Genomic DNA, 25,068 nt, shown 5'->3' on the forward strand with positions numbered 1-25,068 from the left:
ACACTTCTATCTTGATCAAAAATTGAAGAAAAAGCATGGTAAGATGTTATTCTTAATACATGACCCTTATTTATTCAACTTTTGATTCATTCTAAACCTCACAAAACGGTCAGCGCAATTACAATGGTACAAAAGTGTCGACAAAATCTAAATCTAAACCTTTCAATTGTCACTCTTTTATAACTACTGATTTCACTTACGGACAAAAGATCTAAAAACTTCCCGTTGTTTTAAAGATCTAGTACTAATCATACTTTCCAATTATCTTGAAAATCTAATGTACTTTCAGATTGTTTTGCTAGATACCAAATTTTTAAGATTGGTCTACCAATTTTTTGCTCAAATATTCTTAAGGATAACATGGGTATTGTTGAAATATGGGAAGTATAACTATAATTTGGGGTGGCAGAAGAAACCCCGATTCTAAAGTATTAGCAATACCAAGAATCGACCCAAGAATACTTGGAAAAGATTTGGTTGCTCATTCATTTGTACTTACACTTGCCTAACTCTACCATAGCTGAAAACAATAATCATCAATACTTTTACACCATGACTAGGTAGTAAAGTAAAACAGAAATGATAACAATTCATATTTCAGCACTTTGTTATATAATGTCATTTTAAAGGCACTAGCGAGGCTAAAAAACCTGTCTCTCTACCACTTGATCAAATTAATGGAGTTGATATTTCAACATATTCACAATTACATTAAAGCAACAAGTTCAAAGTTTTGATCCATGAGAACTAAAAATTAAATCTTGCTAGTAAGAACTCGGTCGAAAATATACAAACTTCTATTTTCATCATTCCATGGAGCCTAGTGTTTTCTCCAACTTCCAGCGTTCAAAACTTTAACGCCTGAAATAGATTAAACCAAAAGCTTGAGGTTAGGATGGTAAAATCAAATTATGTTATTGCATGCTGAAGAGGCGAGGATATCTCATTTGCTCTGTATTTTTACAGTAACAAAGTGGTTGCTAAGACTCATAAACCTTGTTAGCAACAATTGCAAAGCAGATCAAAGTTCAAAACCTTGTCCGTCATCAAGTCAACATTAAGTATTGGTCCACAATATTAATAAAGACAATTTCTTTGATGACATGACCCATATCGTGCACATGGCTATTCAAACTATTGTTTTGACAGGCAGGTTATTTTCTAATATTGTGCATGTTGACATGCTAGACAGATACTTTCAAACTACTCTATCGATCAATGTATAATACAATGCATACTTTTATTAGATGATATAAAAATTATTGAAGAGTCTAGAGAGAAGATAAATAAAATGGTTAGTGATATGGTAATAAGCCTAAGAAGTAAATGATTTCCACCTAGAAGTAAACAAATTATTATGCAAATGCAAGCCTATTGAATAATGTAAATTGAAAATCTAAATTTTGGAGAAGATTTTGTTCAACAAATCTTACCCATATAGCCGATCATACAGTTAAAGTGAAATACAAGCATGTGTCAATCATGGGATCCAAATAGTATGGATGAAATAAAGGAATGCTTTGGATGTGTTATATGATATAAAAAATCTTCTCAAGCTTAAAAGAAAACTAGTTACACAATCACGGCTTCAAAAGATCCACAATGTTGTATAAAACAAAAACAAAAACAAAAAAGAACTATATATTGAGTAGTGAAGAGCCAACAGATAGGAGGATTGAACGAGTGCTTACATGAAAAAAGATAGAATTAGTAAAGAGGAATTTGGGATGATAACTCTTGTAATAGAGATCATAGAATATCTACTTAGGTGCCGTGGATATGTATGGAGAAAGGAAAGACTGTTAAGTATCGTAATGAGGTTAGACTAGATAGGGGATATAGTTACAGTTTTAGAGACAGGCATAAAACTATAAATCCAAACATTAAGAGTGATTTTGTGGTAAGTAATATATGTTTCAGCCTAATACATAATATATAAAACATGATTTTATGTTATCAATTAATTCATATTGATGATCTTGTCCAATAGTAGACTCCCTCAATACACCCATCTCAACCTACAATATCATCCTCCGAAGGGAAGGCGCAATTTAAAGCCAACCATAAGAAATGAAGAGCAAGTTTGGTTAAGTACTGTCAGAGATAAACATTGATAATCCAGATTCTAGACATCTAGACCATAAAAGCAAGCGACAAAAGAGGCAGACATACCTCCTAATAATCACCAAGTTGAATTTGAGTCAATAATAATCCTATTGTGCTATTAAGTGTAAACTATTTTCCTGAGAAGCAATCAATTTAAAAACATCTACTGGATGCCCCATCCTCATAATGCCAAGCCACAAGTTTCAAAACATTATGCTTATAATCCAGATTCCATCAAGGATGAAATCCAACACACCAAAAGATTGAGTCAGTTTAAATAATATTTTTTTGCAGCAAACACATGCTTCAACTAATCTAAAGACTAGAATTCCTCTTTAAAATCATCTAGTGACACAGCAACAAAAGTCAAATCTCACAAGGCAACAAATTATTTTGATAGTCTACTGATATGCAAATTAACTCAAGACTACTGTTAAACAAAAAGAACAAACATGCAATCATACCTTAGAAGCCATTAACCATTTGTTATCCACCCAGTCCTGATGTAGCCTCAACTGGGAATGTTGAAACTCCAGTTCTTCATTGGAGTTCCTGAAATAAACAATATATTTGGAATCCCCAGGAACTTTAGAAACAACCCCAACCCACCAACCGTCATTGTAATATGCATCAACTTCATCAAGAAACTTAAACTGATCAACATCATCAGTTTTTGGTGGCCGAGGCCTAATTTGTAACATACTGACTTCCTCTCTCAAAAGCTTTGAATCATCATCGAGCAGGCTCTCGTACTCGACAACAAACTTCCCTTCTGCCTTAGGCTCAACAAGGGTTGCACAAAACCAAGCCCCTTTGAAACCATCTTCGTCACTGCATACCTCAACCAATGCCCCTTCCTCAAACTTAAAATCAGCATTGTCTCCAGTCACAGTTTCAGCAGCCTTCACCCTCACCGTTTTCTTGATTTCACTATCATCCTATAATATTTAATAATTAACAAACAAGATCACCACTCACAACATTCGATTGCAATCAAATTAAGTTAATTAACATTAACATCATAACACATGCAATAACAATGCAACCCTAGAATTCAACCTAAACGCAATAAACAATGGAAATCAAAGCACACCTGTTGTGGAAATGGTGGGATCCAACCTCCATTGACCCACTCACGGTGGAGCCTGAGTTCCTCGTTGGGGAACTCCAGCTGCTCCCTCGATACTCTGAAATACACGGTCTTTCTACCATCCTCTAATATTCCGGTGATATGACCCTCCCACCATCCGTCATTGTGATAAGCGTCAACTTCATCGCCGAATTTGAAGTCCCGGGTAATCTCCTTGGGGGGGATTGGCCGGAGCTGGCGAAGCCTGATAGGTTCTTTAAGGCGCTCTGTGCCGTCTTCATCAACCGTTAAGTTGTCATACTCGACCATGAACTTTTCACCGACGAGACGACGGACGATCTTGCCGGTAAACCATGAACCTCGAAATCCGTCGTCATCGGAGTTGACTTCAACTAAGGTTCCAGGTTTGAAGATGGTTGAGGCGGGGGAGGAAGAGCGTGTTTTGGAATTGGACGCCATGGACTATCGGGTTAGGGTTTCGCAGTTGTGATTGCAGAAATGGTGAAGTGAATGTGAATGAGAATGAGAAATGAGAGTAGTGTTTGTATTTTATATCTGTTTTTTATTATTTATTAAATAAATGATTAGCTTGTTTGGCGGGAATTAGAACGAGTTTATTATGTTCGGCTAACTTCATTTTCAAACCCCTAGTTACGAAGAGATGTACTCTATTTTTCACTCAAATAATCCCAATTTCTTGGCTCCTAATTTTTGTGTTTCTTTTAATTTTGAGGTTTGGCAACCTTTGTTTGGATAATGGTTCTACCGATACACGTATTTTTCATAGGAATAATGGGATTCATGAGATGGATTTAGTAAGATATAGACTTCACCAACACTCTAGATAAGACGAATTTGAAAGTCTGATTTTATGATGTTTGGTCATTGTTTCAAGGTCAAAAGCAGCATTGTGTCTTCAGATTACTTTCTTTGAGGTATTATTGCACTACGGACTACTATGTTGAAACGCTCGGAGTATTTTTGCACATATGAATTACTCCCATCAAGGTATTATGCTAGAACCATCTAGAGCTTTCTTGCACCTACAGGCTACTCACTTCGATATGTTATATTGAAATTCTCTGAAGTATCCTTGAACCTACAAGATACTCCATCTGAAGTATTAATAATATGAACATATCTCCAGTAAGGGTTGGGTTCGACCATATCGTTACTACAAATAAACAAAAATGCTAGTAAATATTGATTGGCAAAAACAAATATCTCAAACAAAAAGGAGTAAATTAAAATTTTATTCAAAAGATCCCAAAATAGAAATAGATGTTGGGGGAATTTTTCACTATGGGGCATTGAACTTTGTGGGACTTCTTCTTTTGGAGCAACACCTTTGTGAGAGACGCACCACATATTCACCCAAAATCTTAAGGTGATAGGTGAGTGAGTTCTCTCACTTATAAATGCTCAAGTCTCCACATTACCAACCAATGTGGGACTATTATCCACACTACTCATACTTGATACATTCTCAACAATAGGTACAAAACAGTGTTCGGGCCAATTAAAACAAAAAAGAGTAAACTAAAAATTACATCATAAAGTCTTAATTGTCGTGGGCAGTTTCATACAAATCATCATTTTGAACATCCATGTCACTTGTCTTAGCAGTCGCCTCCTCCAAAAAAAAATGGGTTCTTAACTTTATCGGGATCTTCATCCAACTCCTGACTAACCTCAAGATTAGTTGCTTCCACTAGTCGATCATTCATGACTCAAACCTCTCAGAATTTGTTTCAGGTTCAACCATTTTCTCTGAAAAATACCATACTTAGATAAATAAAATGAAAAAAGATAAGATAATAAAAAGAAGAAAAAAATACTATAACGCAATGCGAGAAAATGAGATGACAAACGTTCTATCTTCACTAAGTTTGGAGGAGGTAAATCAAAGTCATGAAAAGAAAGAAAAAAAACTAAAATTTTATAAATAAAGGTTGTGGAGAAAGATTTGGCCGACTTGGCTTTGTAATTCATTAAAAACAACCGGTACTAAAGCGTGAAACCCTAATCGTATAGGTCCCAAGTTGCCAAGGATCATAATCATTAAGCTAGTTTAAAATGGAAGATATAATATTCACAATATCCCCAAAGAATAGCCAGATAAGGATTAAAATCGGTCAGAAGAAAAGGACAAAGTATTTCGCCCCTACATGCCTCATGCTTTGGGAATTGTCTACCAGTATGTCTATATTTACCTCTGTCTGTCTGATTTCTTTCTAAGTCAAAGCACTTAGCTCATGCATGCCTTGTGCTTAGAACATTATGTACCATTATGCCTATACCGACCTCTGACTACCCGACTGCCTTCTAAGTCAAAGCATTTCCCCCATACACACCTTGTGCTTAGGAGTTTGTTTATCAATATATCCATATCGACTCAAGATCCCCTCTGAATCAACTAGCCTATCTACTCCCCTATAGAGCTTGGAAAGACTCGAAGAGAAAAATTCGAGGTTAAGCAAGAACCACAATAGCTCTCCATTTTGAAGAGTGGAAAGCTCATTAGACTTATGGTCGACTTACACCAACTCGTCTTCAATAAATCATACCCCTTAAATAAGCTCGTCCAATTCCGTGGTCTGCTTAAGTTAAGGGTGTGATACAAGCTCAGTATCATTAACCCATCCACGATCATAAATAACTACTTTGATAAGTTTGACTTCCAAGAAAGCAACAACGTTAATGGCCTTTGCGATCGCTGGACTCAAACAAGAGAACATTAGTTAATGGTCGTTTCACTCATATGGAAGGAAAACGACATTAACTAGGATAAATATAGTAACGATCATAACTTCCAAGAGGAAGAAAGGAAAAATTGTGTTATAAAAGACACCAAGGGGTAATAGAGAAAAGAGGATCGAACTATTGAAAATACTAAAATTAAGGCTTTGTTGGATATATTGTGAATAAAGTTACTGACAATGTTTTTTTTTTCAGTATATAATTTAATAAAAAACTCAAATTTAGTTAAAAAGATATAGGTAGATAGATACTAAATCAACTTTTAATTGACTTGACAATTGACGGGTTGAACAATATTCAATTATACATCTCATCCTAGATTGGTGTGTTGAATTTGTATTGATGGGTCAATCCACCATTTCATCTTCCAAGTCATATACATGAATAAATATCATGGACTACTCCCTTCAACCTTATTTATAAGAGACAACTTACATTTTATATTTATTGAATAATCAATATATCTTGTCTAATAATATATCAAATATATTAGTTATTCAATGAATCTAAAAAGTAAATTATCTCTTATAAATAGAGTCGGATGGAATATAACGTTTTTGTATTGGTTTATTAATAAGAGGCTTGTACAGATTTGAAATATCATGTTCTGTAGTAATTAATGCTTGTATAATAAATTGTATTGGTTTATGAAGCATTCATAAATAAGATGATATTTCCAGCTTCTAAATATTCAAGTCTCATCTTCCAAGTCATGTACAAAGCAATCTAAATCAAGTACATATCCTACTTGTTTCATATGTTTAACCAACGATTCCAGAACTTCACACACCTCCTCATTCGAAGAAACAAATCTATCTCCAACAGCAAAACTGTAAACCTGATTTTTCAATTCAATCCAGCTCCTCCCCACCTCTTTCTTACTTATAGTACTTCTCATAAGCTTCCTCAAACTCGCAAAATCAGCCCAGTTACCTTCAGCAGCATAAATATTCGATAACAACACATAAGTTCCCGCCTTATTTGGTTTCATATCCAAAACCTTCAAAGCTGCTAATTTCCCCATACTTGGTTGTTTGTGTTTTTTACAAGCTCCAAGAAGGGCTACCCATATAGATTCATCTGGCATAAATGGCATATTCTCTATTAGTTCATAAGCTTCTTTTACCCTTCCTGCACGACCAAGCAAATCCACCACACACGCATATATCTCTTGATCGGGTGCAACATTATAATAGTTAGTCATTAATTTAAAATATTTAAGGCCTTCATCCACTAATCCGGCATGGCTACAAGCACTCAGAACTGCCATGAACACTATCTTATCAGGTTTAATACCTGATCTAACCATCTCATTGAATAACTCAACAACCTCATTTCCATGTCCATGAGCACCATATCCAATCATCATGGAAGTCCATGAAACCAAATTTGTGTGCGGCATTCCACTAAATATTTTATGTGAATCATCTACATTTCCACACTTAGCATACATATCTATAAGGGCATTGGATAATTCCAAGTTGTTATCAAGGCCTCTATGAGTGATTCCACCGTGAAGCTGTTGCCCGCAATACAGAATTGCTAAGTTTGCACATGCAGCTATAACACTAGTAAATGTGAAGCAATTCGGACTAACACCTTCTGACACCATTTGTGAAAATATGCAGAGAGACTCTTTAGAATCCAGTGTTTGAAATCCAGCTATCAAAGTATTCCACGTGATCGTATCTTTCTGAGTCATTTCACCGAATACTTGTTTTGCCTCAGATGCGCAACGGCACCTGCAATACATGTCGAGTATGGAATTCATGACAGGAAGATTTGACTCAAATCCATGATTAATCACTGCAGCATGTACCTGCTTACCCAAATTACTTGAGCCAATCGACGCACAAGCACTAACTGCAATTGAAAAGCTGAAGGGACTCAGTTCTCCTCCCTCCTGTTTGCCACAAAAAAAAACTATGTTATATAGGTTTCCAACTCATATGATATCAATGATTACTCTACTTTCATTATTTTATCAATCACTAAAAAAATCAATGATCTACAACAAGGAAATAGGGATATAAAACAGAATTTTACCATAAACATTTGGCGAAAAACTCGAAGACCACCATAGGAATCACGTCTATGAGTATACCCAGTGATCAAAGTAGTCCAAGAGACAGCATTTTTGGTTACGATATCCTCAAAAACCAGTCTAGCATTATCCATGTTATCACAGCAAGTGGCATACATATCCATGAGTGCATTATCAACATATATAGACGACCCTTGAGTACCAATCTTGATAGCCAACCCATGAACTAATTCACCACACGAAAGAGCTTTCAAACTTTTACAAGCCTTCAAAACAGCAGAAACAGTGAAAGCATTGGGCTTCACTCCATCTCTGAGCATATTAGAAAACACATTCCACGCACGTTTGTGGTGATTGCAGGAAGTGTAGCCAGTGATCATGACCGTCCAGGCAATAACATCTCTCTGGGGCATTTCGTCGAACAGTGAGCGTGCTTCTTCGATTGAGCCTTTATCGAAATAGGACTTGATGAGATCGGTGGTTAAACCTTTCAAGTCTTTGGGGTTAAAGGGTGTGTCCAATTGGATGTAGCGAAGAGAGTTTAGGACAGATGATGGGAGGGGTCGGAAATGAGTTGAGGATAGTAACTTCTTACAAGATGCCATTATCCTTGTTTTGAAATGCACCAAACATGCGGATTTTCACTTTAGGACTAAAACAAACACAAAAAGTAAGATATAGGAAATCTGACAAAAAAAAAATATTATAGGGACCAAAACCAAAAATCCACTAACTTATAGGGGCCAACAAACTATTTTAGCATTTATTTTAAAATTTTGGTATGAATATAAAAATTTGATAGTGTGCTTTAAAAATCTAATAGTTGTCCATATTTGAATCAAAACATGTATAAATATGGAGCATATGTTCTTAAAAAACATCTTAGAATGTCTTAATATTTGTTTATGGCAGTTGTGTTCTTCATCGACGTGAAACCTCTTGTTGATTTTTGACTCCCCGAAAACATCACCAATCTCGCAATTTTGATATCCTTATTGGATAATTTGTTGTCCCACATCGAGAACTGAAAGATATGTAATATCGAGTTTCGTGCACCATGAATTAATGTTGAAGAAAATGTCAAATACAATGTTGGAAATAAACTCAAAACTTTGAGTAATTCTGAGTCAATTTTGATGAACAATATTCAATCAATAGATCAAATTCCCACTTCTTCTTCACTCGAGTGAATCAATCAATCTTGATTGCAAGATTGCATCGTTGCACAATGATGATGAAAACAAGAAAAGAAAATTGAATAAGAAAGAAGATTAGAGTTTGACGGAAATTGGGGAAGAAGGTGATTTTTGTAAAGTCTCTCTGCCCACGGCCTGTGGAAAATCTCGTTAATTTTACAACTCCAAGTGATTACAAGATTGTTATGAAAATAGGGGTTACTCCATCTATTTATAATTGAGCTAGCTTGCTCCCTAAGCTAAATCCCAAAAATTACAAAAGCCTAGTTTGCTCCCAAAGTTAAAGCTCAAATATTACAAAAGTCCAAAATACCTATTTTGGTCTAAATCAAAATCATGTGTCAAGCAACTTGCTTCGACACTTCGATATCTAATACAACTCAACGCACACTACATGTTTCGACACATCCTTATTTCTGTCGAGCACTACCTGTTTCGACACAAAGAATTATAATTCAATACACCACATAACTCATTATATCTAAGTTATCTACATCTATCATAGACCTTAACTTCTTAAACACTTCGACATGCACTCCCTTTGTCATGATATCTGCAATCTGATTCCTAGTTCTGCAGTGTTCCAAGTTTAATTTCACTTCTACTACCTGCTCTCAAAGATAGTAGAACCTCATTTCGATGTGATTGCTTCGTCCATGTGCTATCAGATTCTTCGCTAGATTGATAGAGGACATCTTGTCAATCTTCATGGCAATTGCTCCATGATTCTTCCCTGTAATCTCTTCAACCAGATTCACCATCCACGTTGCTTGACATGCACAAAGAGAAACAGTTATGTACTCTGCTTCACACGACGACGATGCTACTACCGGTTCCTTTCTTGAACTCCAAGCAACTAGTGCACCACCTAGCATAAACATGTAGTCAGTTGTTGATTTTCTATCCTCAGCATCACTACACCAGTATGAGTCGGTGTATCCCACTAAATTGTATTATTTTCCTTCATCAACTGCAAGAAAAAAATGTCGTAGTTGAGAGTTGCTTTTAGATACCTTAGTATCCTCTTCCCGCTGCTAGGTGTGATACATTTGGCTTATGCATGAATCTGCTTACCATCCACATTGTATGCTAGATCGGGCCTTGTGTGATAAAGGTATCAAAGTGGTTAGATCAGCATCATCTTCATGTGTGTTTTTCGACAGTTGCAACCTGGGCTCATCTAGAGTCGAAGTTGGGTTGCAATCTTGCATCTCAAATCTCTTGAGTATTTCGCTTGCATATCTTCTTTGGTGCATCATCAAGCCTCTACCACTCTTGTAGAATTCGACGCCAAGGAAATATGAGAGATTTCTTAAGTCTGACATTTCAAACTCCTCACTTAGGTTATGTTTGAAATCTTAGATCTCCTTCTTGCAACTTCCTGCTATTAACAGGTCATTGACATAGAGACATAGTATAAGCAATTCATTATTGCTTCTTCTTACGTATACTCTATGCTCAGTTGTGAACTTCATAATTTCCTTTTCCCTTAGAAAGCTATCTATATTCTTGTTCCAAGCTCTTGGAGCTTGCTTAAGTCCATACAAGGCTTTATGCAGCCAGTATACCTTTCTTTCTTCGCCTTATTTCACAAACCAGATGGTTGTGCAACATATACTTCTTCATCTAAGGGGCCATTTAGGAATGCACATTTCACATCCATCTGACATGTGTGCCAGTTGTTCATGTTTTCTAGACCAACAACCAACCTGATTGTTTCAATCCTAACAACAGGTGCAAAAACTTCTTTGAAGTTGATTCCTTCCTTTTGAAGAAATCCTTTCGCCACAAGTCTTGCCTTGTGTCGAGTTACTTCACCTTTGGGATTCAACTTCACCTTGTATACTCATTTCATATCGATTGCCTTCTTGCCTTGAGGAAATTCGACAAGTGATCAGGTGCCATTGTCTTCGATGGACTTCAGTTCCTCATTCATTGCTTTCACCCACTTTGAATCCTTTAATGCCTAAGCTGCATTGATTGGTTCAACATCTGCATAGAAAACATAGTGTATCAGCTCATCTTCATCATCGACCACATCATCTGATGTAATCACACATTCTTGAAACCTTACAGGCATGTGTCTTGTTCTTTGAGGTCTGCTTGTGCTTGCTTAACCTCTGGCTTCTTCCTGTCGAACTTCTCTTTCGACTTAAATTTCTGGTTCTTCACGTAATATTCTCACTGAATCCTTCTTTATGTTTTCAGTCCAATCTCATTCCTTAAGCTCTTCTATGACTATGTCCATGATGATCACTACTTGCTTATTTACTGGGTCGAACAACTTGCAACCTCCAGTCGAATGATATCCTATTAGGATCATCTGACTCGACTTGTCATCAAGTTTTCTTCTCAACTGATTAAGAACATGTCTATGTGCTATAAATCTAAATACTTTCATATGACTCTAGCTAGGCTTGACACCAGACCAACATTCTTCTGGCGTAACTCCTTCTAGCTTCTTTGTTGGACATCTATTTAAAATATATGTAGTTGTCGACACTACTTCTCCTCATAACTCTTTGGATATATGTTTGCCTTTCAACATGTTTCTCACCATGTTCATGATGGTTCCATTCTTCCTTTCTATTGTTCCATTCTGTTGTGGAGTGTAAGGTGGAACCACCTCATACACAATCCCTTCTTTCTCACATAACTTGTCATAGTATTTTGACACATACTCTCCACCACCATTGGTCCTCAGAATCTTGAGTTTTCGACAACTTTGTCTTTCAACCATAAATTTAAAATTGATAAATACCTTGATCACTTCACTTTTCTTCTTGATTAGGTAAGTACACAGTTTTTGACTGAAATCATCTATGAATGTGACAAAATATCTATTACCTCCAACCGAATCCACCTGGATAGAACCACACAAATCAGAGTATATGGCTTTAAGAATTTCCTTCGACTTGATTTATGCATCCTTACTGAAGTCGTTCTTGTGTTGCATCTCATGCACACATTCGTCACACATTTCATTTAGAATGTCAATTTCTAGTAACCCTGAAACCATGTTTCTTATTTTCAGATCTCTGATGTCTTTGAAATTGAGATGGCCAAGTCTATAGTGTCATATCCATTCATCCATGTTAGCTGCAGTTGCAAGGCACTTGTGCTCCATCACATTAAGTTCAATCCTGAAGGTTTTATTTTGAGACATGGGTGCCTTCAATATTAACCTTCCACCTGAGTCGGGAACTTTCATCATCATGTCTTTGATTGACACTTTGTAGTTCTTTTCGAACAACTGTCATATGTTGAGAAAATTACTTTTCATGTCTGGTATGTACAGTACATTAGAAATTAGTGACCTTTTTCCATCTTTCCTCATAATTAAAACATCACCAATACCTTTAGTTACTAGAGTATTATCATTTGCAAATTTTACCATGTTCTTTATTAAGGGTTTCATGTTGACAAACCAATATTTCCTACCAATCATGTGTAATGAGCATCCTGAGTCCAAGTACCATTAGTCTTCTTCATTTCTTGTTGTGACCATAAACAACATCTCTTCTTCTTCATTTTTTGCAAACTTTGCATCATTATCTTAATCCTTTTATTTTTCAGGACAATCAATAGAATAGTGACCATACTTCTAACAATTGAAACACTGAGTGTGACTTTTGTCGGGTTTTCGACCACCATATCTTTGGTTGCTTTGGCATGAGGGTTTTCTCTGGTTCAACAACCTCTTTCTTGTTGATTTTGACTAGTCAAATTATTTTAGCCTCCTCTACCTTTGTTGTCGACCCACTTCCCTCTGCATTTCTTTTCTCTTGTTGATTATACCTGCAAATCTACGTCATTCTTCGACTTGTTTGTAGCGCTTTCAACCATTCTTTGTTCATGAGATTCAAGCGTCCCTTGAAGCTTTTCCTTTATCAATGCTGACAAATCTTTCGACTCTTCTATGGCTACTACCATGTGGTCAAACTTTGGAGCCGATGACCTCAAGATCTTTGAAACAACTGATCTTGATGTCAACACTTTTCCACATACCTTGATTTGATTCACCAGTTTTGTAACCCTAGTTAAGAAATCATTTACGCTTTCATTGTCTTCCATCTGAAGCAATTCATACATTCTTGTGTGAGTTTGTAACCTCTCCTCTTTCACCTTCTCTCCGCCTCCAAAAGATTTTTTCAAGAATTTCTCATGCTTCTTTCGATGATTCAACATCACTAACCTTTTCAAAATTATTATAATTAACACATTGGTGGATTATAAAGAGATCTTTATAATCTTTCTTCTTTAATTCTTTATGTGCAGCTTTTTCTTCGTCCTCCGCATTTGTTACAAGCGGTGTCACTCCCTCCTTCACAAGATCCCAAAGATCTTGATAGCAAAAGACAACATTTATCTGCTTGCCCCAACATTGATAGCAAAAGACAACATTTAGAATTGGGAGACTCACTGGAAAATGCATGTTCAGATGATTCATCATGTTATGCTTCCAAGAATCGCTCAGCCAGTGCTCTAGATACCAGATGTTGGAACTAAATCCAAAAGTTTGAGTAATTCCAAGTCAATCTTGATGAACAAAACTCAATCAACTGATCAAATTCCCACTTGTTCTTCACTCTTCAGTCGAGTGAATCAACCAACCTTGGTTGGAAGATTGTATCGTTGCACAATGATGATGAAAATAAGAAAAGAAAATTGAATAAGAAAGAAGATTAGGGTTTGACGGAAGTTGGGGAAAAAGATGATTTCTGCAGTCTCTCTCTGCCCACAACCTGTGGAAAATCTCGTTAATTTTGCAACTGCAATTGATTACAAGATTGTTATGAAAATAGGGGTTACTCTCTCTATTTATAATTAGCTAGCTTGCTCCCTAAGTTAAAGCCCAAAAATTACAAAGGCCCAAAATACCGATTTTGGTCTAAGTCAAAATCTTGTGTCAAACAATCTGCTTTAACACTTCGATCTCTAATACAACTCGATGCACACTACATGTTTTGACACATCGTTGTTTCTGTCGAGCACAACCTGCTTCGACACAAGGAATTACAATTCAATATATAACAACATTGAGTTGAAGACGGATGAATATTTGAAGGTTATATGGAGAACATATCACCGTAGACAAACAAAGGGACCGGTCGAGTTTGATGCGATAATTGCTAGATTTGTCAAAAATATAATCAAAAGATGTTGAGACGTCCAAAATAATATAGTAATGTCTAAGTCTAAAAACTAAAAAACAATCAAACTTTTTTTACTAGTTCAGAAAGTGGAAATACCTACATTATTAATGTGAAGAAGATTTGCATCATCCTTCATTGGTTGGTTTAGATTAAAACAAAAAGTTTATCAATGAACAAATGTAAAAGAAGACAAAATTTGGAATCAAGAATCAAGAATGTGCAAACTTATGGATATTTTGAAAGTAAAGAAAATTGACCTCGATGTTAAGGTAATCAATTGTAATTCATTATTTATAAACTTTAGATGCTCAAAAAACAATACCCATCTTCATTTATAAAGTTCTCAAATTATCATGCATACAAATATTTGAATTAAAGTCATTAAAACCAAATTTTTAAAAAGTTATATGCATTTTTTAAGTCAATTCCATTGTGTTAGACGTAGTATCGATCTAGAATGGGGGTTGAATAGGTCAGTTTTTGAAATTTAGCGCCTTTTAAAAATGTTTTCAACAGTTGTGAAAGCACCCTAGATTAGAATCGTCTAAACGAATGGAAAGATCGGATATGCGTGAAACCGAATGGAATAACTAAGATAGAGATAATCAACCACTATCTAAATCAATCGATTAACTACCACAATCCTTGATATCGTTACCCTTAATAATGTGTTAACACAATAAGAGAGCAAGTAAAATATTAATATATTTGTGTGAGATTAATTTTATCGAACACTTGGTGAGCACTCCACACCAAGTTTCAATTTCACTCAAATTGAATGTATAGAATTTTACTCAGTTGCAATCAAAATGATTGCACCAATTTATTGAATAGTTACTATGCACAACAATCAAGCGAGATCGATTTTACTATTAATTTCACACAAAACGTAATTAATGCAGAATTTAAAGAGATAAGAGAAAGAGAGAACAAGACCGGATCTGTTGAGGAAGTTCCCCTATCGTCCTCGCTTAGGGTAAGTTTGCCCTCAATTCTAAACCTAAAACTGAGATGTTTTTATTAACAAGTTACAAAGTTAATACAAGAGAACAAATGATCACCACCAATCAACCCCTAGTGTTGTTGTAGATCATACTCGCTTCTCTCCCCTTGATTCGAGTTGAACCAAGTTCTTCAAGCGCTTCGAACAAACCTCCGGTTATAACTACCTTATTGCAATAACTCCACATTCTCCAAAACTTCAGCTCGGCTGATTTCGACCGTAAGTCGCTTGAACCCTAAGCTTTCTTCACAATCCTCCAGTTACCGTTACTTGTTTGACTGAACCCACCGTTCTTCAAACTTTTCACTCGGCTGAATCTGTGAAGCAAATGTTAGTGCAAAAACCCCTAATTCTTGGAGGACAAAACCCCAATGGTTTTATTCAAGAAAAACCCACACAAGGCCTCAACCCAAACTAAGATTACACAATGCTATTTGGACGTTATCACCACAGGAATGCACAATGATCAACAAAAATTGTTATGTGTATTTATTGAGAAATGCAATGGAGAATAAAGATGAAGAGCACTTTGGTGTATATATTTCACTTTTCTTGTTTGATGTTGAAGAAGAGACTCTAGAATATTTATATGATGCATGGACCAAATAACAGACATAACCGAATTATTTCGCAAAATTACACAACAGAAAATTGAGTCCAAGCAGCGACCAGTCGACTTGTTCATACTGGTCATTTGATCTGTACGGACCCGAGGCAAAATTATTCAAGTAAAACAGGTGAGGCACCGACTCAAACAGGGGATGAGTCGACTTAAACCGAGTTTTTCCATGGTTGAATCGACCTATGATCCGACCTGTTCAGACTCGTGGCTACATGGTTCAAATGGAAATAGGCAATGAGTCGACGCAACATGTGGATGAGTCAACTCATTCAATTTTGACTCATTCAGTTTTCCCAGGATTAAGTCGACCTATGACTCGACTTGTTCAGACCCGAGAGTTACGCTCCGAGTATTGAGTCGACTCACAGTTCTTAAACTCTCAAAAATGAGTTTTGAGATGTATTTTGATCAATTTAAACCAATCTCTTATGAACCTAGGGTATTAACGATGATCAAGTGTATGATTCACATCTATGATATGCTCCTATATGCTTGGACACATTGAACTTTATTGTTTGAACATGTTAGAGGATGAATGCATTATATGATATGAAGAAACCATCCAAAGTACACGTTATGGGTGACTAGAAAGGTTTAACATCAATAAAATAAGGACTAGACATATTTGCCCTCACATACTCCCCCTTTTTGATGATGGCAAACCATGGCACAATCGCGTACTTTGATAGACATCCTCCCCCTGATTTTATGCATGCCTTCAAACATTATGCTATTATAAATCTGCTAAATCGGCTATTGTAAATCTTCTAAATCGGCTATTGTGTTTCCATTGCTTCTCCCCCTTTGACAACATCAAAAAGAAACAATGAAACGCTCAACATGAAACAAAGATATTCATAAGCACTTAGTCAACGACTTTGCAACAATAGATACTAACAATCATGCACATAACATGAAGTCAATGGAAGAAGTATAGGCATAAATATTACACAGAGAAAAAAAACAAGTAAATAACATTGCCATATTTTTTTAGCATAAACTTTAAGGTAAATAACTAAATACAGTAACATGCATGTTGAATATGATACCTAAGCAAGTTCAAGTATAATTGAAACATAGAAGTTGATCAAACTTATATTAAACCATAAATGAATATTAAGAATTACATGGATCAAGTATATACATACATAGTTGATCAATATAGGTCAAATGGATAGGAACGATATTACCTCCAATGGTGATAGACAACGAGTGCCCTCACATAGCCCGCACTTAGAAATCAAGGAATAGACAGGCATAATATATATATTTAAACGCGATCCAAGATATCGAGAACACCAAGTTCCCTACAGATGTGAAAGAAAGGCTCTGTTGCAATTGGTTTTGTGAAAATATCGGCAAGTTGATTTTTGCTATCAACATGCTCGAAGACCACATCACCTTTCTCAACATGATCCCTAAGGAAGTGATGCTGAATTTCAATATGTTTAGTGCGCGAATGTAGTATAGTATTTTTGGTTAAATTGATGGCGCTTGTCTTGTCACAAAAAATGGGAATACGTTCAAGTTGAACATTGAAGTCGAGTCATTGTTGTTTGAGCCACAAAATTTGAGCGCAACAATTACCTGCAGCAACGTATTCTGCCTCGGCTGTTGACAAAGCAACTAAAACTTGATTTTTGCTGTGCCAACTCACTAAGGAATTTGAATAAAAATGACATGTGCCACTAGTGCTTTTCCTATCCGATTTGGAATCGGCAAAGTCGGAATCGGAGTAGCCAACGAAAGAGCAATCACTTATAGAAAACCAAAGCCCATACTTTGAAGTACCACAGAGGTATATAAGTATGCGCTTGACGGCCTTTAAATGTGATTCTTTGGGACATGATTGATACCTAGCACACATACATACACTAAACATAATGTCTGGTCGAGATGCGGTAAGATAGAGGAGAGATCTGATCATACCTCTGTACCTTTTTATATCTACGGCCTTACCATTTTCATCCCGATCCATCTTAACAGTAGTAGGCATTGGAGTGTCGATTACTTTGGAGTTTGCCATATCAAAGCGCTTGAGTAGCTCATTACAATACTTCGTTTGCCTCACAAAGGTTCCTTCTTCAAGTTGCTTGATTTAAAGTCCGTGGAAGTAATTTAGCTCCCCTATCATGCTCATTTCATATTCTCTATGCATCAACTTATAGAATTCCTTGACCAAATTTATGTTAGTAGATCCAAAAATAATGTTATCTACATAGACTTAAACTAAAATAGAGTGTTTTCCTTAACGCTTAATAAAAAGGGTTGTATCAACCTTCCCTATTGAGAATCCTTGTTCTAGTAGAAATTTGCTAAGACGCTCGTACCATGCCCTAGGGGCTTGTTTGAGACTGTACAAAACACGTTTAAGCTTATAAACATAGTAAGGATGCTCATAGTTTTCAAAATCGGGAGGTTGAGATACATAGACCTCTTCATTAATGTGACTGTTTAGGAAAGCGCTCTTAACATCCATTTGAAATAATTTGAAATTTTGAGAACAAGCATAGGCAAGCAAAAGGCGTATAGCCTCGAGTCGGGAAACTGGAGCATAAGTTTCCTCATAGTCGATACCTTCCTCTTGGTTATACCCTTGAGCAACAAGGTGAGCCTTGTTGCGAGTTATAACTCCGTTTTCGTCTAACTTGTTCCTAAACACCCATTTAGTACCGATTACTCGATGGTCTCGCGGAGGGGGAACAAGATCTCATACCTCATTTCTTTTGAACTGATTAAGTTCCTCTTGCATTTCTAAAAACAATGTTCATCGAGTAATGTGTTTTTGGAGTTTTTAGGCTCAATTTGAGAGACAAACGCAAAATGATAACAAAAGTTACTTATCTTTGACCATGTGGTAACTCCCTTTGAGATATCTCCTAGAATATTATCAATGAGATGATCCTTAGAGGATTTCCATTCCAAAGGAAGATCGTTGTTATTAATCAAATGATCATCCTCTTTCTTTTCGGATATTTGATCCGGCTCCTCCTCGACTTTTTCCGGATGGGGTTTAACACACTTTTCTTCTTGATCTTTTATTATGTCTTCCGAAGGAACACATGCATTATCAAAAATAATACCTTCTCCGACAGTTTTCGGATAAGATTCATCAAAGGAAACATGCATGGATTCTTCAACAATAAGTAACCTTTTGTTGTATACTCTATATGCTTTACTAGATTGAGAGTATCCGAGAAAGATACCTTCATCAGCTTTTGAGACAAATTTACCAATTTTTTCTTTACCATTGTTTAATACAAAGCAGTTACATCCGAAGATATGAAGATGTGAAATATTAGGCTTCCTTTCTTTTAGCAATTCATAAGGGGTTTTGTTTAGAATAGGACGAATGAGTATCATATTCAATACATAACAAGTCGTATTTATGGCATCAACCCAAAAATATTTAGGAATTCCGTTTTCATTGATCATAGTCCTTCCAAGCTCTTCTAAAATTTGGTTTTTATGTTCCACTACTCCATTTTGTTGTGGAGTTCTTGGAGCAGAAAAAGTATGATCAATGTCGTTTGTTTCATAAAATTCCTCAAAGAGGTGGTTTTTAAATTCACCTCCGTGATCACTTCGAATAGTAACTATGTTGTGTTCAATTTGTTTTGAGACATCTTGGCAAACTTTTCAAAAGCAGAAAAAGTGTCACTTTTACTTGCTAAGAAGATGGTCTAACAAAATCTAGAGTAGTCATATACTATAACAAAACCATAGTAGTTTTCACCTAGACTTTTAATTCTAGAGGGCCCAAAAAGGTCCATATGGAGAAGTTCAAGGGGTCTCGTTGTGGAAACAATATTTTTAGATTTAAAAGAGATCTTTGTTTGCTTTCCATTTGGCACGCATCACATAAGTGATCTTTTGAAATTTTGATTTTGGGAAGACCAACTACTATATCTTTTGCAACAACTTTATTTAGCAAGTCAAAGTTGACATGCGCTAATCGCCCATGCCAAAGCCACGAGTCTTCACTCATGGAGACGAGACATTTAGCGCTAGTCAAAGATACTTCATTCAAGTCAAGCATGTATACATTATTTTCCCTCCAACCCTTAAGCACATCATTCTTTTTATCATTATGTTCAATCTTTCAACAATCTTTTGAAAAGGATACTTTATATTCTTCGTTACATAATTGGCTAATACTAATGAGATCGTGCTTAAGGCCTTTAACTAAAAGGATGTATGAGATAATAGTAGAGGAAGGATTACCTACACTTCCTTTTCCGAGTATAGCTCCCTTGTTATTATCACCATAGGTTACACACCCTTTCTTCTTACCCACAAAGTCAAAGAACAAGGAAATGTCACCTGTCATGTGCCTTGAGCATCCACTATCGAGAACCCATGTTCTCTAAGTATCCTCAAGACATTCCACCTACAAATTTAAATAAGGGAAGGAGGTACCCAATTTTCATTGGGTCCTAGTGTGTGAGTGAAACTTTGGTTTCATTTGGACAACCATTTAAAGATGCCTTTAGGAACCAAAGATCTCCTAAATCGGCATTTAGCAATAGTATATCCCCTTTTGTAACAATATAGACAATTTAAGTTCGGATGAGAGTTGCTTTTGCTAACTCGATCCTTTACCACATAAGTGTATTTTTGATAAAGATTATTCATGTTACTTCTAAAATGTTATTGATCAATAGCAAAGGTAACTTTAGGTTGTAAAGCCTTGTCTAATTTAGCTTGAAGAGTTCTAACCTATCTTTTCCAAATGTGACAAGTTTCACATCTAAACCATCTAAACTAAAATCCCTTATCATCTTCAGTGTTGCCTTTAGTAACCTCTATCATAGATTTCTTAAGAGTTTCTAATTCCTTTTCGGAATCAAAAATCTTCTTTTCTAAATAACAGAAAATTTTCTTATTTAAGGTCAAGCGTTTAAAAGCTTCCTTGGCCTCATTATGTAGAGTACTAAAGGCATTTTGCAAATCAAAATAAGACATTTTATAAACATGATCATACTTAGAATGACTTACATTCGTTTTCTTCTTTTGATGAGCCGTAAGATAAATATTGACATTTTCTTCTTCATCACTCGAGTTATCATCGCTTGAGGACTCACTATTGCTCTCCCATGCAATGTATGCTCTTCTAGCTTTGCTAGATTTATTGTGACGTTTGTCTCTTCCTTTGTCTTTCTTCAACAAGGGACAATTCAGCTTATATTGACCGGCCTTTTCGCAATTTTGGCATGATCCTTTTGGCTTAGTTGTCTTACCTTCCTCTCGATTCGTGAATTTTGACTGTCTTCTATAGTTGATCAGATTTTTATCCGAATGTTGAATTTCATTCTTTCTAAGGTATCGATTATACCTTCTTACAAACAACCCCATGTCTTCATTCGAATCTTTATCATCATCACTTGATTCACTCTCACATGCATCATTGGTGGATGACTTATATCTTGAAGCCTTTAAAGCGATAGACTTCCTTTTGGTGTCCTTAGTTTTATCCTTCTTTTCCTTCTTTTGACTCTTCTCATATTTCTCAAGGTTCATGAGCTCTTGCGCATGCTCTTGAAGCTTACAAAACAATAGTGTCATGTCCAATGTTCTTAGATCATTGGCTTCCTTAATCGCAGTGACCTTTGGTAGCCAATCCCTGTTAAGACATCTTAAGATTTTGTTAGTAGCAACATCATTAAGGGTAGTTCTATCAATAACATTTAACCGATTGATTAGATAAGAAAATCGCTTTTGCATATCGGCAATGGTTTCACCATCCTCCATATGAAAAGGTCAAATTCTTGAGTTAAATTGTTGATTCTAGCTAGTTTGACATCATTGGTTCCCTCATAGGTAATTTGCAATGAGTCCCACATAGCTTTAGCACTAGTACAATGGGAAACGCTATAATACTCATCAACACCTAAGGCGGCGATGAGTATGTTTCTGGATTTCCAATCATAGTTGTACTTTTCTCATCTTATTCATTCCATTGTGCTTCAAGTTTAGGTATAACAACACCATCCACATTAGTCATGGTTATTTCCATAGGACCATCTTGGATGACTTTCCATACCTTCATATCAATAGAGTTAATATGGATACACATACAATCTTTCCAATAACTGTACTTTTCACCGATAAAAATAGGCGCCCTATTGTACGTGCCTTTAGGATCGTTACTCATTTTTTAAAAAGTTATATGCGAAGCACTAGATGAATTGACGCTCTGATACCACTTGCTAGACGATAATACTGATCTAGAAGGGGGGTTGAATAGATCAGTTTTTGAAATTTATCGCTTTTTAAAAATGTTTTCAACAGTTGCGAAAGCACCCTAGATTATAATCGTCTAAATGATCCGTTAATGGATAGATCGGATATGTGTGAAACCGAATGGAATAACTACGATAGAGATAATCAACCACTATCTAAATCAATCTATTAACTAACACAATCCTTGATATCGTTACCTCTAATAATGTGTTAACATAATAAGAGAGCAAGTAAAATATTAATATATTTGTGTGAGATTAATTTTATCGAACACTTGGTGAGCACTCCACACCAAGTTTCAATTTCACTCAAATTGAATGTGCAGAATTTTACTCAGCTGCAATCAAAATGATTGCACCAATTTATTGAACAGTTTCTATGCACAACAATCAAGCGGGATTGATTTTACTATTAATTTCACACAAAATGTAATTAATACGGAATTTAAAGAGATAAGAGAAAGAGAGAACAAGACCGGATTTGTTGAGACAGTTCCCATATCGTCTTCACTTAGGGTACGTATGCCCTCAATTCTAAATCTAGAATTGAGATGTTTTTATTAACAAGTTGCAAAGTTAATACAAGAGAACAAATGATCACCACCAATCAACCCCTAGTGTTGTTGCAGATTCTATTCGATTCTCTCCCCTTGATTCAAGTTGAACCAAGTCCTTCAAGCGCATCGAACAAACCTCCGGTTACAGCTACCTTATTGCAAGAACTTCACGTTCTCTAAAACTTCAGCTCAGCTAATTTTGACCGCAAGTCGCTTGAACCCTAAGCTTTCTTCATAATCCTCCGGTTACCGTTACTTGTTTGACCGAACCCACCGTTCTTCAAACTTTTCACTTGACTGAATCTGTGAAGCAAAGATTAGTGCAAAACCCCATAATTCTTGGAGGACAAAACCCCAATGGTTTTATTCAAGGAAAACCCACACAAAGCCTCAACCCAAACTAAGATTACACAATCCTATTTGGACATTATCGCCACAATAATGCACAATGATCAACAAAAATTGTTATGTGTATTTGTTGAGAAATGCAATGGAGAATAAAGATGAAGAGCACTTTGGTGTATATCTTTCACTTTTCTTGTTGGATGTTGAAGAAGTGACTCTAGAATATTTATATGATGCATGGACCAAATAACAGACATAACATGATTATTTTGCAAAATTACACAACAGAAAATTGAGTCTAAGCAGCGACCACTCGGCCTGTTCATACAGGTCACTCGACCTGTATGAACCCGAGGAAAAATTATTCAAGTAAAATAGGTGATGCTTCGACTCAAACAGGGGATGAGTCGACTCAAACAGAGTTTTTCTAGGGTTGAGTCGACCTATGACTCGAACTATTCAGACTCGTGGCTAATGGTTCAAATGGAAATAGGCAATGAGTCGATGCAACATGTGGATGAGTTGACTCATTCAGTTTTCCCAGGATTGAATCAACCTATGACTCGACCTGTTCAGACCCAAGAGTTACGCTCCGAGTCATGAGTCGAGTCACAGTTCTTAAACTCTCAAAAATGAGTTTTGAGATGTATTTTGATCAATTTAAACCAATCTCTTATGAACCTAGGGTATTAACGATGATCAAATGCATGATTCACATCTATAATATGCTCATATATGCCTGAACACGTTGAACTTTATGTTTTGAACATGTTAGAGGATGAATGCATTCTATGATATGACGACATCGTCCAAAGTACACGTTATGGGAGACTAGAAAGGTCTGACATCATTAAAATAAGGACTAGGCATATTTCCCTTCACACATTGCATTATTTAAGTCAGGTCTAGTTAACCGGTATAACAAAACATGTTATTGTTTGAAATTTGAAAAATAGTTTAAAAACTGAAAATTATTCTACACCATTTAAATCAGTTATTTGTTTAAACGATTTAAGAAGTCATATACAAAATGCGAATTTGTGTCTTTTCATGAATCATTATTATTCTAAACTATTGCAAACCTTCATGAATATGTCTCAAACTTCTGCATCAATTCATAGAGGTTTCTTAGGATGTATTTAAAGCAGACAACATCATAATTTCAAATAACCTCTTTTATATAAATTGTAATACAATTCAAATTAATTTTCTAAGTGTTAATTAATTCATTTTCAAAAATGTTAAAACTTTGTGCGTAACTTTAAAATCATTGAAAGAGTTTCCTAATATAGTTTGAGCACTTAAGATTTATATATATTAGGGGTGTTCGCGATGCGGTTTGGGCGGCTTTGTCGATAAAAATCATTTGAACCGCAAGAGAAAAAAGCACGTGGTTTGGTTTGATTCAGTTGAATTTTAGAAATAAAACCAAACCGTTACCAATGCGATTTGGATTGGTTCGGTTGGTTCGGTTTTCTACAAGATTTTTATTGAGCCGTACATACACAAAACTCATCAAATTTAGACAAAAACTTTGTGCTAAGTCATTCATAGATTACTAAATAACATCAAAATTCATCATATTTAGACAAAAACTTCTCATTTAATATACAAAATATCATATTAGACAACACTAAAATAAAAAACATATATAAAATAGTAGCATAAAATAATGTCAAAGACATTATAAAAAAAACAGATGAGAGGAGAGAATATAGAAGATGAAAAAAGAACAAAAGACATGCGAGATTAGAGAAGAAATGTGCGATAAAAACGTAATTGGAAGAGAAAACATTAACATAAAAATGAGAAGATAAAAAAGAAAGAACATAAAAGAGGAGATGTTAGAGTAGAAAATGTGAGACATGCATTGCGAAGAAGATGAGAAGAATGTATGATACTACTATGAAAGATTTAAGAAGGTTGAAACTGAAACCTTAAGTGTGA

The 25,068-nt window shown here is 35.7% G+C and overlaps 2 protein-coding genes across 2 annotated transcripts; both read right to left on the reverse strand.

Moving 5' to 3' along the window:
* Positions 1-569: 569 nt before the first annotated feature.
* LOC127094774 (protein AGENET DOMAIN (AGD)-CONTAINING P1) lies at positions 570-3,750 on the reverse strand. Its single transcript, XM_051033555.1, has 3 exons — positions 3,200-3,750; positions 2,571-3,044; positions 570-861 (listed from the first exon to the last, which is right to left on the reverse strand). The coding sequence occupies exons 1-3, from the start codon at positions 3,653-3,655 to the stop codon at positions 847-849; spliced, it is 945 nt and encodes a 314-aa protein (XP_050889512.1). The 5' UTR covers positions 3,656-3,750; the 3' UTR covers positions 570-846.
* A 2,750-nt stretch (positions 3,751-6,500) lies between these two features.
* Positions 6,501-8,692, reverse strand: LOC127094775 (putative pentatricopeptide repeat-containing protein At1g56570). Its single transcript, XM_051033556.1, has 2 exons — positions 8,003-8,692; positions 6,501-7,859 (listed from the first exon to the last, which is right to left on the reverse strand). Exons 1-2 carry the CDS (start codon positions 8,603-8,605, stop codon positions 6,648-6,650), a joined length of 1,815 nt encoding a protein of 604 aa, XP_050889513.1. The 5' UTR covers positions 8,606-8,692; the 3' UTR covers positions 6,501-6,647.
* Between the last annotated feature and the right edge of the window lie 16,376 nt (positions 8,693-25,068).

This window comes from Lathyrus oleraceus, chromosome 6 (genome assembly GCF_024323335.1).
Source record: "Lathyrus oleraceus cultivar Zhongwan6 chromosome 6, CAAS_Psat_ZW6_1.0, whole genome shotgun sequence".
Classification (NCBI taxonomy): Eukaryota; Viridiplantae; Streptophyta; class Magnoliopsida; order Fabales; family Fabaceae; genus Lathyrus; species Lathyrus oleraceus.

Bases quoted from the DNA above. Each gene is read 5' to 3' on its own strand.
- LOC127094774 (XM_051033555.1), bottom strand. From the start codon at position 3,655: ATGGCGTCCAATTCCAAAACACGCTCTTCCTCCCCCGCCTCAACCATC. The intron at 3,045-3,199 runs GTGTGCTTTGAT...TAAATATTATAG, and splicing joins TCCCACCATTTCCACAACAG to GATGATAGTGAAATCAAGAA.
- LOC127094775 (XM_051033556.1), bottom strand. From the start codon at position 8,605: ATGGCATCTTGTAAGAAGTTACTATCCTCAACTCATTTCCGACCCCTC. The intron at 7,860-8,002 runs GTAAAATTCTGT...TGTGGCAAACAG, and splicing joins TTTTTCGCCAAATGTTTATG to GAGGGAGGAGAACTGAGTCC.